The sequence below is a fragment of the Mastigoproctus giganteus genome, chromosome 1 (assembly GCF_048544385.1).
Source record: "Mastigoproctus giganteus isolate SK-2022 chromosome 1, ASM4854438v1, whole genome shotgun sequence".
Classification (NCBI taxonomy): domain Eukaryota; kingdom Metazoa; phylum Arthropoda; class Arachnida; order Uropygi; family Thelyphonidae; genus Mastigoproctus; species Mastigoproctus giganteus.
In genome coordinates this window covers 174,645,163-174,662,665 of record NC_143575.1, presented here as the reverse complement: position 1 = coordinate 174,662,665, position 17,503 = coordinate 174,645,163, and the positions used below count along the sequence as shown (strand labels likewise).

The 17,503-nt window shown below is 36.4% G+C and overlaps 1 protein-coding gene across 1 annotated transcript in view; it reads left to right on the top strand.

Annotated features, from left to right (window-relative positions):
• cnk (connector enhancer of ksr) overlaps nt 1-17,503 on the top strand; it is a 327,711-nt gene that overhangs the window by 14,582 nt on the left and 295,626 nt on the right. Inside the window, exon 2 of the mRNA XM_090389913.1 lies at nt 11,895-12,058. Coding sequence (XP_090246039.1) covers nt 11,895-12,058 — 164 coding nt within the window. The remainder of the gene's footprint in view (nt 1-11,894; nt 12,059-17,503) is intronic.

The window sequence follows — 17,503 nt, the reverse complement described above, 5'->3', positions numbered from 1 at the left end:
TGTTAAAGCTCAAATTGTTGAGCTTGGAAAAGAAGCAGAATTGGACGAAATTGACAACAACGACATACAAGAGATGACTGACAATAAGAGGGATTGCCTCTCTGATGAAGAATTCATGAAAATGACAAAAGAACAACAGCATGCAATTGAGGGAGATGATCAAGATTCTACAGTGAACCGATAACGTTGTTAACTGCAAAAGGACTTAGTAAAGCTTTCGAATACTTTGAAAAAATGTGTGATCCATCAGAATGACCCTGACATGGAACAAAGTTCCAAGGTAATAAGAAATTTAAAGAAAGAAATTAATCCCTATGTGATTTTGTACAACTAGAAAAAAGGGACAAAGCAACCCAAAATCGACACCTTTTCAGTCCAAAGATACGAAAACTTGACAGCCCAGGGCCATCAAATTAATAAATTCATGATTTTTATTGGCATTTTAAGTTTAATTTTGATACGTAATGTAGTTACCACATAATTATATGCATATGTAATATAGAATATTTTATATGTACAATTTTTGTATATTAAATATTTCGACCAAAATTTGTGCATCTTTTCACTGCTGTTTATTATTAATTAGGAAATATTCTATGGCATAGACTGCAACTCACAAAAAATAGTTGGACTTCTCTTTAACAAACTTGCATATAACGAATTTTTCTATGTAGCAAACTTTTTTGAATTCCTCTCCCCCCCCCCCCAGTCATTACATTGAAAATAGTTTCTGTATAACAAACTGATTTTGAGAGACCTGGGTACGCATTGTTTGCACCTCTGGCCTTTAGGCAATACAGCTGACACTGTAGAAAGCACAAATTAAGATCTAAATGGATTGAGAATTAGTCACTTTAGCTTTTAATAGCTAAAGGGTTTAATTCTTAAGAGCATTCCACAATTTAATGTTGCCTGTAAAGCATTTACTGTACTGAGAATTCGTGCTGGTCAACTACTATCATTGTGTCCACAGTCATTGGCAAAGATTAAGGAATATTCCCGACACAAGGACCGACATTTGGTCCTTGAGGTTGTCACAGACATTCTCTCAGATATGCCAGACAAGCTGTACTTGCTACCTGGGAGTCTAAAATGCTGATGAAACTGATATTCGGGTGACACTCAAGTCAAGTGGACCCAATTTCGGCAAAGTCCGGACGGTCTGTGACAGCCAAATCCTCTGCTTGCACCTTCAAGATGGTGGGACTGTTAGTAATCCTGGGTATAACCTCCATGCACAAGTACATGGTGGGTGACTACCCAGGTGTGAACCAACGTAAGCAGGGGTCGAGGTGTGGCGCCCACACCACATGGAGGAATGCCGCCCCTCTATGTTACCAGGCAGTACTAGGTGGTAGATGACTCTCATCAACCAGTGAAATACCACCACTTTGCTTATTGGAGGCTTGAAGTGGTGGAACCCATGTTTAGTCTCTAGAGCTAAGTTCCGGTCAACCCTTCCCTATCACTTCCATCATGCAGTATGATTGATGACTTTTGAGGTTATGATGAACGTCGTGGCGAGATCCAATATTCCTTACATTTCGAGGGTACAGCTCTAAAACGGTGTTCGCAGGCCAGCCGCTAGTTAGTACACCGGACCGAACCTATTGGTAACTCTCTAGGAGGCTTCCGGATCAGCTAGTGTATAATCTTGCTACCTCTACTCTGCCAGATAGTGACTGGAGGGAGTCCGAATAGTGTGTATGCGGGGAGCATTGTCGAGGCCACGTTATGTCAAGGATCTGAGTATATTCTTCCCACGTGTACTCCATATCCAAAAATTTCATTACTTCTTACAGCATGTCCCACCCACTTTTTCTTACTATTGAATACACCATGAATTGTCGAACTAATAGAGCAAGCTTATCCTTTATCCCACACTCCACTTTAAAATCTCGTCCTTTATCTAAACTTTGGTTTTCCAATAAATGTGCTGAGGCTGTTCAAGAGAATAATGTTGCATATAGTAATTGGCTTGTTTCTAATTCTTCAGTTTCATTTTCTGCCTGCCTACACCAAAGCTCGCAACAATTGTAAAGCAGTTATTAATCAGTCCAAACTAGAGTTTGAACAGGCTAAGAGTAGAAAACTTGCTTCTTGCCCTAATGGTAGCCGAGCATTCTGGTCTCTTGCCAAAGCTATTGGCCGCAACTTTTGCCCACCTCTGTCCAAACCAGATAGTTCTGTTGTCACTTTAGCCAAGGATAAAGCTGACCTGCTAGCATCCCATTTTTCTTCCAGCTCATGTGTTAATGATCTTGGTAAAACACCTCCCACCATTCCCAACACGCTCCATTCAATGCCTCCTGTGGTCTTCCATCAAAAGGATATCAGAAGGATTTTGATGAATCTTGATGCTAAGAAAGCTCCAGGTCCTGGTGGTATTTCTCCACTTGTTCTCAAAACCTGTGCTCCTGAACTTACTCCTATTCTTTGCCACCTTTTTTCACTTTCTTATTCCAAAGGTGTTTTTCCTTCTGCTTGGAAATTTGCTCATATCCAGCCAGTTCCTAAAAAGGGTGACAAATCCCTCCCATCCAATTATCGTCCCATTGCAATTGCTTCTACTCTTTCTAAAGTAATGGAGAAATCAATTAACCGCCAACTCTTAAACTACCTAGAACCCTTCCGTCTGATCAACGATCGCCAGTATGGATTCCGTCAGTGTCGATCCACTGGTGATATTCTGGCTTATGTTACCCATTTATGGACTAATTCAATGGAAAGGTTCGGTGAAACACAAGTAGTTGCTCTTGACATCTGAAAGGCTTTTGATCGTGTTTGGCATAAAGGTCTTCTAAACAAGCTTCCATCTTATGGTTTGCCAACTGTTTTTAGTAATTGGTTATCCAGTTTTCTCTCTGATCGCTCACTGAGGCTGATGGTAGATGGCTCTCTGTCTTCTAACTTCTCCACTAATCCCGGTGTCCCCAAGGTTCAGTTCTTTCCCCCACTCTTTTCCTCTTGTATATCAATGACCTTCCATTGACTGGAAACCCTATCCATAGTTTTGCCGATGATAGCACATTGCATTCAACTTCCCATTTTGAGAAACCTTGTCCTGCTCAATCAGCTTCAACTTCTCGAAAATCTGCTACCAATTCCTTAAATGCCGATCTTCAGGTAATTCTCCAGTGGGGCAAAGACAACTTAGTTGATTTCAACCTTTCTAAAACTCAGTCTTGTCTTATATCTCGCAAAAAGGATTCTTCTGCTCCTATGCTTATCTTTAGTGACACTCCAATTTCTAGGCAAAATGATATATCTCTTTTGGGGATTACGCTGACTTCTAATCTCCCTTGGCACAAGCACATTACAAATATTGCTTCCTCTGCATCTAAAAAACTTGGTTCTCTCTTTATCTCTCGGCGTTACTTTTCTTCCAAACAGCTGCTCACTCTGTATAAATCGCAAATCCGCCCTGCCATGGAATATTGTTCCCACATCTGGGGTGGTGCCCCCAAAACCTCTCTCAGGCTTCTTGATTCCATTCAGAAGAGGGCAGTTAGGTTAATTAATGATTCATCTCTAACAGAGTCTCTCCACTCGCTTTCTCATATATGTACCATAGATGTACTGTTTCTGCTGCATGCCTCTTCTACAGATACTTCCATGGACACTGTTCTTCTGAATTGGCTTCTATAATTCCTGCTCTCTCTTTCAAAGCAGTCCGAACACATGCCGCCACCAGCCAACATCCATTTACTGTCCAATTTCAAACCCACAGAACCAATTTTTCATCTCCTCATTTATTCATTCAACTGCCATTTTCTGTAACAACCTTCCTTCATACGTATTTCCTGAAAATTACAATCTACAGAAGTTCAAGTCCAATGTCAACAAATATCTTCTTTCGTCTTCTCAACCTCCAACCCAAGCATGGTACTAAGTACTATAGGTTCTAATACCTCTCGTGTTTGGGGTTCACATAAAAAAAACAAAAAAAACATGGACATTGGCTCTGGTCAGCCTGTTTTCTATTGTAAGCACCCTATTAGAGAATTAGAGGAGAGAGTGATTTTCCTTTATCCCGGAAATTCATCTGTTGTTTTGCAGAAATGAGTCATCTACATGCACGAAATTTCACCTGTCTCTGTATGGTAGGTTCAAGTTGTCCCTAAATCAGCTTTGTTTCAGCTGCTGGGCCAGTAACCTTACAATGTCTAAGAGGAAATCCTTGAGTGTAGTGGAAAGTGTGGAAGTGCTTAATAGTGTAGATCATGCATTAAAAAAAAAAAAAAGAAATCTCTTTAAAATTGTGTCCCTGCCAGTAGTGTGTCAACCATTCTGAAAAACAGTGTTTCGATTCTCAAACTGTTTGAGAAAACGGGACTCAGTCAGAAGCCTGAAAAATTATGCCTGGATATAGATGAAGCTGTTTTAAGTGGGTAAAGTTGATTCGAGACCAAAACATGCCGATATCAGGGCCATTAATAAAAGAAAAGGCTATGTAGTACGCATCTTTTCTCAAGCATAAAACTTTCCAAGCCAGTTCTGGTTGGCTGAACAAATTTAAAAAGTGCCATGGCTTACTCGAAAAAGTTATTTCTGGTGAAAATGGGGTTGTAATTGATGAAGACTGTACCCATTGGAAAGAAACAGTTTTGAAATAAATTATGGACTATGAGTCCAAAGTCATATTCAACGTTGATGAAACAGGTCTATTTTTTAAATGTTTGCTGAACAAGACACTGACTTTTAAAGGTGATAAATGTGTGGGTGGTAAAAATAGTAAGGAGAAAATTAGTTTTTGTTTCTGCAAATATGGATGGTAATGAAAAACTGAAGCTTTTGGTAATAGGCAAAAGTAAACAACCTCAATGTTTCAAAGGTGTAAAGTCGTTAGAGTTGGACTACAACTACAATAAAAAAGCTTGGATGATAAGTGAAATTTTTGAATAGCGGATTTTAAAATTCGATAGAAAGGTGATGAAAGAAAACAGAAAAATATCTTTGATTGTCGACAACTACCCTGCCCACCTTCACTTGGTAATTTTGAAACTTACAAGTGTGAAGCTTGTTTTCTTCCCTCCAAATACCTCGTCTACACTGCAGCCAGTGGACCAAGGCATTATCAGGAATTTGAAAATGCACTACCGAAGGGGCATACTAAAAAAAAATTATACTGAGAATAGAAACCAACTAACCTATAGATTTATGGATGTGCATATCACTGTTGGCAAAAGTTTGGAGTCAAGATGTGATGGAAACATCGATTAAGAATTGTTTCACAAAAGCAGGTTTTGCTAAAATGACAATCAACAGTGGTGATAGAGATTAACTGCTACAAGACATTAAGCAATCTTGATCAGTGGAGAAATTGTTCTTGAAGAATTTTTAGGAATTAATTACAATGTTATAGTAGCTGAATATCCAAGTGACTCTTAACATTTTGGAGAATATTCAAAGAGAATATTGACAATGGGTTGTATGAAATTGACGACAATATTAAACCTTCCAAACACAAAATGTTGGCAGCATTTGAAACTGTGTCGAGGCCTTCAGTGTGAAGAAAATGTGCCAGAAAATATATTTGAGTGTTTAAACAAATGTGAACATTTTTATGAATGAAATACAGTAAAATTCAGTGTACTAATATACTGTGTGCACCATGTAAGTAGTCATTTCTTAATATGTGTGTGTTAATAAATTTTTTTTAAATGTTAGAAAATTTTTTCATTCCCACTGATTTATTATTTCCTATATTTTACTATATTTTTGAGTTGATTTACAGTATTTTTCATTGTTGAAAAGGTCATATCTCCTTATAACAATTTCTGTATAACGAATTTTTTTTAAGCGAACAATCAGTTTCGTTATATGGAGGTCCAATTGTACATACGTTACCTTGTGGGAATATGGCACTCACTTAGTGCTGATTCACTTAGCACTTTGTTTTTTGGGAACGAATTATCAGCATTAAGTGAAGGTTACCTGTACATAATAAACGCTTGAAATGAAATGTGATTCGAGTGAAGTTCTTTTTTTTTATTTCAGTTTTTTGGAGGGATTTTGGTTAACGTATTTTTCATGTGCAGCATATTTGACCCTTTTTGTAGGTGTACTGTAGGAGTTGAGCCATAATAAATACAAAATAAAAAATTTGACTAGATACCAAAAATGATCTGTACTTTTTGTCTTTCAAATTAGGATTATCCAACTTGTGAAGAAAATGTTACATCATCTTTACATTAAATTCATTTGTTTCTACTACTTTTATGTTAATTCAGTTTTATTAATTTTTTTTTGAAAAGTGTTCATTTTTAATTTTAAATTACGAATTGAATTTTTGTTGAAGTGAGGGGGAGGAAATGGTGGAGGTGTAAGAGTTTTCATAAATCAAAAAGGTTAATGTGATGCCAAAGAGTATGGGAACTGTTTCTGTGATTGATGATATGCTGTTCTCTGTTTTGTTTTGATTCATGGAAGTTAATCATTCATTTGACATCTTGACATCCCATATCCATGTGAGCAAATGTTTTTTTTTATTTATTTTTTTATTTACTGTATTTTATAAATACCATTCGTCTAGCAACTGTAATTCCTCTTTCCCCCATCCATCCACTAGGATTGTTGGGGGTGAGATGAGTTGTAATATATTAGCACCATCAGCACATTATAATTTAACTATTTATATTCATTGTGTGTATTTTTTAAAAATTGTTTTTTGTGGGGGGGCTAAAAATTGTAATTTTACAAATAAAAAAAAACAGCTGTGTCTGGAAATTACGCACCTGCGAGGTGTATCAGGCCTTGATTGGGTTGAGCAGGCTCAATTCCGATGGGATTCTTTCTCTTGCTCAGATTACGAACCCAAGGGGGCATAAATTCAAATTCAAATTGGGGAAAGACAGTTATAGAATAGATGTGTGGAAATTTGCCTTTAGCCAACGGATAGTTGATTTCTGGAACAAACTTCCATCTGTCATTGTGGAAGTAGATAGCTTAAATAAATTCAAGGAGGAACTGAACAAACGTTTGTGGAACTAGATGTGTGAAATGGTGTTTATTTTTTAATTTTTTATTTATTTATTTTTTTTTTTTTTTTGGCTGATGTTACACAAACTTGCTTTCTTGCATCACATTCCTCTACTACCAATTCCTTTTTCTTTTTTTTTTTTTTTATGAAAACCCCAAACACGAGAAGTATTAAAACCTATAGTACTTAGTACCGTGCATAGATTGGAAGTTGAGAAGACGAAAGAAGATATTTGTTGATATTGGACTTGAACTTCTGTAGATTGTAATTTTCAGGAAATACGTATGAAGGAAGGTTGTTCCAGAAAACGGCAGTTGAATGAATAAATGAGGAAGATGAAAAGTTGGTTCTGTGGGTTTGAAGTTGGACAGTAAATGGATGTTAGCTGGTGGCGGCACATGTTCGGACTGCTTTGAAAGAGAGAGCGGGAATTATAGAAGCCAATTCAGAAGAACAGTGTCCATGGAAGTATCTGTAGAAGAGGCATGCAGCAGAAACAGCACGTCTATGAGAAAGCGAGTGGAGAGACTCTGTTAGAGATGAATCATTAATTAACCTAACTGCCCTCTTCTGAATGGAATCAAGAAGCCTGAGAGAGGTTTTGGGGGCACCACCCCAGATGTGGGAACAATATTCCATGGCAGGGCGGATTTGCGATTTATACAGAGTGAGCAGCTGTTTGGAAGAAAAGTAACGCCGAGAGCGAAAGAGAAAACCAAGTTTTTTATATGTAGAGGAAGCAATATTTGTAATGTGTTTGTGCCAATAAAGATTAGAAGTCAGGATAATCCCCAAAAGAGAGATATCATCTTCCCTAGAAATCAGTGTTACCAAAGATAAACATAGGAGCAGAAGAATCCTTTTTTGCAAGATATTAAGACAGGACTGAGTTTTAGAATGATTGACATCAACTAAGTTTTCTTTTCGACACATGGAGAATTACCTGGAGATTGGCATTTAATGAATTGGTAACAGATATTCGAGAGGTTGAGGCTGATTGAGCAAAGCGAGGTTTCTCAAACTGGAAAGTGGAATGCAATGTGCTATCATTGGAAAAACTATGGATAAGATTTCCAGCCAATGGAAGAAAGTCATTAATATACAAGAGGAAAAGAGTGTGGGAAAGAACTGAACCTTGGGGTACACCAGCATTAGTGGAGAAGTTAGAAGAGAAGAGAGCCATCTACCTCACGCTCAGTGAGTGGTCAGAGAAAACTGGATAACTAATTACAAAAGACAGTTGGCAAACCATAAGATGGAAGCTTGTTTAGAAGGCCTTTATGCCAAACATGATCAAAAGCCTTGGAGATGTCAAGAGCACTGCTTGTGTTTCACCGAACTTTTCCATTGAATTTGTCCATAAATGGGTAACGTAAGCCAAAATATTATCAGTGGATCGACACTGACGGAATCCATTCTGGTGATTATTGATCGGATGGAAAGTTTCTAGATAGTTTGAGTTGGTGGTTAATTGATTTCCCCTTTACTTTAGAAAGAGTAGAAGTAATTGCAATGGGACGATAATTGGATGGGAGGGATTTGTCACCCTTTTTAGGAATTGGCTGGATATGAGCAAATTTCTAAGCAGAAGGAAAAACACCTTTGGAATAAGAAAGTGAAAAAAGGTGGCAAAGAACAGGAGTAAGTTCAGGAGTGCAGGTTTTGAGAACAGGTGGAGAAATACCATCAGGACCTTGCACTTTCTTACCATCAAGATTCATCAAAATCCTTCTGATATCCTTTTGATGGAAGACCACAGGAGGCATTGAATAGAGCGTGCTGGGAATGGTGGGAAGTGTTTTACCAAGATCATTAATACAATAGTTGTAAGAAAAATCATATGCTAGCAGTTTAGCTTTATCCTTGGCTGAAGTGACAATAGAACCACCTGGTTTTGACAGAGGTTGGAGCAGAGATGGGCAACAGTTGCAGCCAATATCTTTGGCAAGAGACTAGCATTCTCAGTTACCATTAGGGCAAGAAGCAAGTTTTCTACTCTTAGCCTGTTCAAAATCTAGTTTGGACTGATTAATAACTGCTTTACATTTGTTGTGAGCTCTGGTGTAGGCAGAAAATGAAACTGAAGAATTAGAAACAGGCCAATTACAATATGCAGTGTTCTTCTCTTGAACAGCCTTAGCACATTTATTGGAAAACCAAGGTTTAGATAAAAGACAAGATTTTAAAGTGGAGTGTGAAATAAAGGATTCCATTCCTACAAGAATAATTTCACTGGCGCGATCTGAGCAATCGTTGACATCAGAAGTTTTGAAACAATAATCTGACCAAGGAAAAGAAGAAAAATCTCACAGGTCATCCCATTTTGCATTCTTGTAATGCCAAACAACATGAGGTTGGGAATAGTCATGAGATAAGGGCTCCCTTGGAGAAGAGACGATCACCAAGTTGTGATCTGAGGTGCCTAAAGGACCACTCACTTCAACCGTGTGCTTAGAAGGGTTGTTTGTGAGAAAAAGATCAAGCATGTTGGCTGTGTGGTTAGGATTGTCTGGTATTCTGGTATGTAAATGAACAATCTATGCAGTCATTAGTAATTGCAAAAGCCTCAGCATTGTGACCAGCTGGATCTGTGTGACTAGAAAATGGAAGCCAGCTGGAGTTGTGAACATTAAAATAACCAAGGAAAATTACTTCACTCTTAGGAAAGTTGGACTGGAGAAAGGCAAAGAGAGAGGAAGTCAAAAAGTTCCAAGTGATTAGTGAAGTTGGGATAACGGTAGAGACAACAGTTTAATTTGACAGAATGAGGTAGAGAGATTTTAAGCCAGAGAAGATTGAAAAAGGAGATTCCAAATTACCAAGTCTCTGACAGGGGATATCGGAACGGACATATGCACAAGTACCACCTCTGAGATGAAAGAAATCATGCACTGAATAATTTGGGCACCTGAGATGAGCATTGGTTGAATCAACTGATAATTGAGATTCTGTCAGAAAAAATGCATGGGGTTTGGCAGACTGTAAGTGTAAATGGACATCATTGAGATTAGAACTGAGACCACAAATGAACTAGGAAGTGTTTGGGAGGTTTGATCTTTTCACAGATAAGTTTGCTTTATTAATTTGACAATTCATGGTGTATTCAATAGTAAGAAAAAGTGGTGGGGGGTATGACCTAATGAAAGTAATGAAATTTTTGGATATGGCATACACATTGTAAGAATATACCCAGATCCTTGACATAACGTGGCCTCGACAATGCCACAGCATACACACTACTCGGACTCCCTCCAGTTGCTGTCTGGCAGAGTAGAGGCAGCAAGATTATAAACTGACTGATCTGGAAGCCTCCTAGAGAGTTACCAATAGGTTTGGTCTGGTGTACTAACTAGCCTGCGAACAGATTTATAGCTGTACCCTTGAAGTGTTAGGAAGTTTGAATCTCACCTTGGTGTTCATCATAACCTCAAAAGACATCAATCATATGGCATGATGGAAGAGATGAGGGACGGTTGACCAGAACTAAGCTCTGGAGACTAAACATGGGTTCCACCACTTCAAGCCTCCAATAAACAAAGTGGTAATTTTGCACCAGTTGATGAGAGTCATCTACCACCTAGTATTGCCTGGTAACACAGAGGGCCGGCATTCGTCTGTGTGGTGTGGGCACCACACCTTGACCTCTGCTTGCATTGGTTCACATTTGGGTGGTCACCCACAGCGTGCTTGTGCATGGGGATTATACCCAGGATTACTAACAGTCTTACTATCTTGAAGGTGCAAGCAGCGGATTTAGCTGTCACAGACCATCTGAACTTAGCCAAAATTAGGTCCACTCGACTCGAGTGTCCCCTAATATCAGTTTCATCAGCATTTTAGACACCGAAGTAGCAAGCACAGGTTGTCTGGCATATCTGAGAGAATGTCTGAGACAGCCTCAAGGACCAATACTACTATAATTTGTGTTCCTAGAACATACATGTAAACGAAGATTGGCACAAATTAAAACCCATTATCCCATAAATTAAATACATTAAAATTCAGGGGGGAGGGTGTTTTCCTTGAATGCATAAATAGTCACCAACATAATTTTTTTCTTATTTTATGTAGATAAATTAAAATTAACAAAAATTTTTAATAATTAACATAAGATAAAATTAAATGAAATTTGTAATAAAAATTTACATGTACTGCATGAAAAATTATTTTTATGAAAAATTCATCTGAGAGTTACATGTATGGTACAATAAAAAAATAAAATACAGGTAACCTCTAAATTAAGAAATAAACATGTGAATGTAAAAAAACAAAATAAAATGTAAAACACTAGACTTTACCTTAAATCTAATTTAAAAATATCACTTACTGTGATCTTTTGATTTTTGAAGTTAGCAGTCAGTTTTATGAGTGTTTTGTTTGACCCTGAATAACATATAGTGTGTTATTTTAATTTTTACATGTATAGTAAGATTTATTTATTGTTATTACTTATATTATTATGGCATGTTATTTCAAAATTGTGCAAAATAAGACTAAATCATGAACACTACTATTTTGTCACCAGTTGTTATTATAAATATAATGGAGGATCTTGTCTGTTCTAACAATTAGTAATTAAATATAGACAAGTAAAGTTAAACAAAAAAAGTTAATTGATTATAAATTAGTAAGATAGCCCATGAAAAAAAAATGTTACTTTTTTCCCCCTTAAATCTGCAAGTTCAGGATAACCAAGATAAAAAAACTCTTATTTGCTAGTTAAAATTTGTAAATTTTAAAGTACGTATTATGAAAACTTTATATTATGCTGATTTGGATATTTCAATCATTTAGAATTAATTAATACCTAAAATTAATTACATTTTTTTTTTTTTTAAAGTTTAATGTCAATTTTCTATTTTGATGGTTCTGCTTTAATTAATAGACAATTTTTTTTTTTTTTATTTTTTAGGTCTTGATGATGCTATTTTGCCCTATGTTCATTTTTTTTTAAACAACAACATTGATGGACATCATCTTCTGACTCTTGCACCTGATGATCTGAACAATTTGCATATTACTAAAGTAGGGCATCAAGAATTGATTTTGGAGGCTATTGATTTGTTAAGACAGTTGGTATGTATTATTTTGCTAGCATTTTTTTAAATTTATGCTATATAACAAAAATTTCTAAATCATAGTGGTTTGGTCTTTTACACAAGTAAATCCAAATTATAGAGCATACTATTAAATCAAACACCTCCTAGAACATTTGGTCAACATATGCCATAGAGGGAATGTTTCAAATCCTATAATAACATTCCCTCTATGATATATGTTGATGTCATATGGCAGATATCAAATTCACAATGTGGCCAGAGACACACATGGAGTATCTGTATTAATTTGGTATTGTCTTGTCTCTTTTCTTTTGCATTAAATGATGTGGATTTTCCAAAGTCAATGTGCAATGCTGTGTGCTTGGGGGTGTACAGGAAATTATAATAATGGACCAAACATTCATGCATTTAGATTTATAGCAAGTAAAGAGTTAAAGCAAAGTGGATTAATACAATTTTGTGGAATGATTTCACTGTTTGTAATATGAATAAATGCAGATTTTTAGACATTCCCCATGATACAGAACATAACTCAAAATTGAAAATGGTCAGTTTCTCTTATTCATTACATTCAATTTTCAAGTAACATTTTAAGCTTAAAATTTAAAGAGCATTTCTCAAGATAAATAATTTCATATACCATAACAACACACACAGGGTAATTGTAATAAACAGTTACCCTGTGTGTTGTAATATTCTTCTAATTAATAAAATATCAAATATATATCATAACATTTTTTTTATTTCCTTTTATTACAGAAAGCAAAGAAAACTGCATTTAGTATGACATATGATATATATATATTTTAATACCATGGCAGAGACTTGCAAAAATAAAATAATTAATTAGTGCTTGGTGGCATCTGCCATCAAGCAGTAAGTATTTTAAATAAAAAATAAGCAATATCTACCTAGCAAAATGTTTATTTGTCTTAGAGACATCTGCTTATTATTTTTATAATCATTTAAAATTGTAACCTGTTCCTCCTCTTTCTCTCTTGTTTTGGGTGGCAGAATACATCCCTGAGTTTTTTTCAAATGAGTTGTTAACCCCTGTGTGTAAAATACTATGTTGAAGGGGACATTTTGCGAACATGTAACTAATATAAGTCCAAATAGATTTTTTTGCCTCAGTTCATAAACTTTTGACTTGCACCTCGTAACTTGCCCTAAACAGCCAAAGAAAAGCACTGATAGCAAATAATACATGGTTCATTCAGTAATTTACACAACAGCAAGGTAGTATAACATTGTTTCAAAAGTACTTCATGCTAGGGACACAGTTGAAGGAAATTGCAGTTGGCAATAAGAATGCAAATGGCTTTTTTTTTTTTTTTTTGTAGTTGCCACTTTTCCCATTCAACAACAAAATGCATATGTGTTTACAGTGATAGTACATAGACTGTGTACACTAGCATCAAACACCAGTCACTGTAAGCAGGTGTTTATTTTCAGTGCACTATGCAAGCAATTTAAGGTGCCTCTGTAGCCAGGTGGGAAGGAGCAGCAGTGCATAGCACACGCTTCTTGATTAGACCGGGGTTCAAGCCCATCACCACCAAATACGGAGGATGCGGAAAAGTCAGGGAATGACCACTGCATATTCCCGGAGCAATATGGCCTTAGTTGCTAATGCTCCTAAAAACCAAATAACAACAGCAAGCAATTTAAGTACTGTTCTTTCATTGTTGTAAATAATTTGCAGGTCCATGTGGCACCTCCGTAGCCAGATGGGAAGGAGCAGCAGTGCGTAGCACACACTTCTTGATTAGACTGGGGTTCGAGCCAGTCACCACCAAATACGGAGGATGCGGAAAGGTCAGGGAATGACCACTGCATATCCCGGAGCAATATGGCCTTAGTTGCTAATGCTCCTAAAAAACCAAATAACAAACATAACAACAGCTTCTATTGTAACACTAACAGCGTATGTTGTCTCCTGTTATAAATCGCATAAGGACTTTTTTTTTTTTTTTTGAAATTAACTGAAAATGTAGTTTTAAAACTACATTTTCAGTTAATTTTGTGTAAATAAAATTTCTTGAACAGACACTTTTTGTTATTAAAACAGCTATTTTAACCCTGTTAAAATAGGATTCAACCCTGTTTTAATAGTTGTACAACTATTTTAACTCAAGGTCTGGTACACTGAATATGTTACTTTTAAGTTTTACTATCCTGCTGTTTAAGAATTTTCAAATGGCTCTAGTAAAGCATTTCTGGACCCTTGTTTATATAGCATTTTTTCATTGTTTTCACCATCCAATTTATTGTAGATCTGTATAATTTTCATTAACAATTTAAATACATTCAGAATTAGTATGATGCCTGAAATAATAACCATTAAACTCAACACATGTATTTTGCTAAACTTATTACATAAGTTTGACAAAATACATATGTGTTGAGTTTAATGGTTAGTTACATGTATATGTTAGAGTTTGTTAGTTACATCATGTAACTGATATAAATTTAAATTAAGTTTTTTGCCCCATTCCAGAACTTACATTTTGGCCCACACCTCGTGACTTATTCAAAACAGCTAAAAAAAAAAGCTCTGATGACAAATAAAACATGGTTCATTGCAACATAAAATTAACATAATATATATTGTAATAATGAGTAAGATTATATGACCCACTGATTGAATGACAGCTGAATAATAATGATAAATCGATTGAGATGTGTGTGTAACAGACCACAGGGTCAAAGGTTAAAGTAAATGATTTAAATCACAGAGCTTAACAGGAAAGCAGTTTACCAATAGAGTTGTAATTTCATAGATACCTGTGTATGCCCATTCAGTTTTCAAAGTGCCCGTTGTGTAGAAATAATCTTACTCTGAGTTGCCATTAAACGAATAACAACCTAATAATGAATGTGAACAGGGGAAGCTTATTGTTTTTAAAATAATTGTATATAACTATGTACCCAAATTAAAATGTCATCTCAGAAGTATTGGGGGAATCAAATACAAGAAAATAGATTTTGTCACCGGAGTTGCAGTATTTTAACTGTCAATGAGGTTTTGCAACATCCAGATTTTTCTCAGAAAATTTATTGCAATGTAAAAAATTTAGATAGAATCATTTGGATTTCAACTAAATTTGTATACATTGCAGTTAAAAGTTTTTATTTACTTACATCACAAAGATGATTGTTGGAAGAGAAAAAGAAACTTTGTTGTAATTACTGAGTGTGTTTTTGAACAGGATCAATGTACTTCTTTATATTTGAAAAACATCCAACAAATATTCAGAATCATCAGTTAAAACTACTGCAAAACTAACAGTTACATATATGATGAAAGGACAGAATTCATGGAATACCTGGTTCCTGGTTAATGCGACACTGTCACTCCTCTCGCTAGTGGATGAACCCACCCCTTGGCAGGTATATAGGTATACTGCACCCACGAAGGTGGTAATTCGATGTCAGTATGGATAAACATTGTGAGTTAATGACTTTTAAAGAAGGATGGTAGTGGGCGCCCGATGCATGGGCCACTCTCGTGGTACAGGTGGTACAAAAATTTCACTATCCCTGTTCGACAGTCAAGAGTGTATCAGGAATATGCCATTTCTGGAATAACATCTCATTGTGGACAGCACTGTGGACTGAGAAAGGTGGTGGATGAATGTGGCCATCAACGTCTGTCTCACATTGTTTTAGCCAACTGGAGAGCGACAGTGGTGCAAATCGCCACCAATTTCAACGAGGGAGTTGCCAGAAATGTCTCCACCAAGATCATCAAGTGATCATTAGTCACAATAGGTTATGGCTGCTGACCCACCAGAGTCCCATTACTACCACCACAACACAGGACTCTACATCCCAACTGGGCGAAAGAACATTGGCACTGGACCTTGGATGATAGGACACAGGTCTCCTGGTCCAATGAGTCCCATTTCCAGTTATTTTGAGCAGACGGGGGAGGGGTGGTGCTATACACCCGTCATGTCAACAAGGAATTGTTCAGGCAGGTGGACGGTCTGTAATGGTCTGGGGCATATTCAGCTGGCACACGTTGGGATCTCTGGTACATCTAGACGCATCTCTGGACAGTCCACGCTACGTGTCCATCCTTACAGACCATCTGCATCCCTTCATGGTCATCATGCACCCATAGGGCAATGGACTCTTTCAGCAGGACATTGTGCCTCCCCATAGAGCCGTGGTGACTGGAAAATGGTTCGAAGAGCATTCTACAGATTTTACCACCAGGAATAGCCTCCCCGTTCACTGGACATGAACCCTGTGGAGCATCTTTGGAAAGGTCCATCTGAGCTTTGGATCCTCCACCCGAATGTGACAGAATTATGGCCAGTGGTGCAGCAAGCATGGATGGAAATACCTCTGCAATGCTTTTGTGAACTAGTGGAATCAATGCCTCGCCGTGTGACTGCCCTTATCCGGATGAAAGGTGGGCCTACCCATTACTAGGTAGGTATCCCATGAATTTTGTCCACTCAGTGTACTTTTACATGGAACTCTGAGTGGTAATTAAACTGGCAAAGTTGTATTTGTCTATACTGTTTTTCTGAAATTAGTCTTCGTTGTGCTATTATCACATTAAGCAAGTAAATGGTAATGAGCTGTTCTCAGTTTTGAGTTGTGTATGCATTTGTGTATATAACAACATAATATATATTGTCACAATAAGTGCACAACCCAATTTTAGCTGCTGTGCTGTTATGTCAGCTACAGTAAAAACAGTTATGATGAAGTTGCACTATCCCTGTTGGTGGAGGCAGTGTCATAGTAAATAGTTGTAAATAGACATTTAATAATTAACATGTAAAAGAAAAAACTGTTGTTGCTCTTTTGAATGACTGGAACCTTTTTTCAATCCTAGTGGCATTGTCTTACAGATTTTCTATCTCCGACTGAAATAGCAAATTTATTGTGTATTGAAAGAATAATCATTGCTAATTTATTTGTAAATCTGATTATTCACAAAAATGTGTAAGAATTTTGATTGCTTTCATCAATATCAAATATTTATTTGGTTTAGGTATATAATATAATATAAATTTAAATAATAATGATATGAAACAAGCCAAAAGTTAAATTCACAAGAATTTAATTTTTGGCTTCAATAACAAGTATCTAATCCTTTTTGGCTTCACTTTTCCAAGACTTCATTGAGCAGTCAGTATTACAAAGTATTGTTATGGCTTTGTATGCTAGGAGACATTGGTTAGTTGATGCGGATTTAACCAACATCCCCTAGAATACATAAATTTCATGAATTTAATACAACTCGACTCGTGGAATTAGGTGCAAATTGATAGTAATTTTATATTGAGGGAGAAAAACAAATGTGAAATCAAAATTCTCCAGTTGTGTTATGTAATTCTTAAAAAAAAGCATGATCATGCTGGCTGTAGTGAATAGTGTGAAGAACATAGTACTGTGAAAAATCTTTGATAAGAAATTTTAATAGAATTTATATATTAAC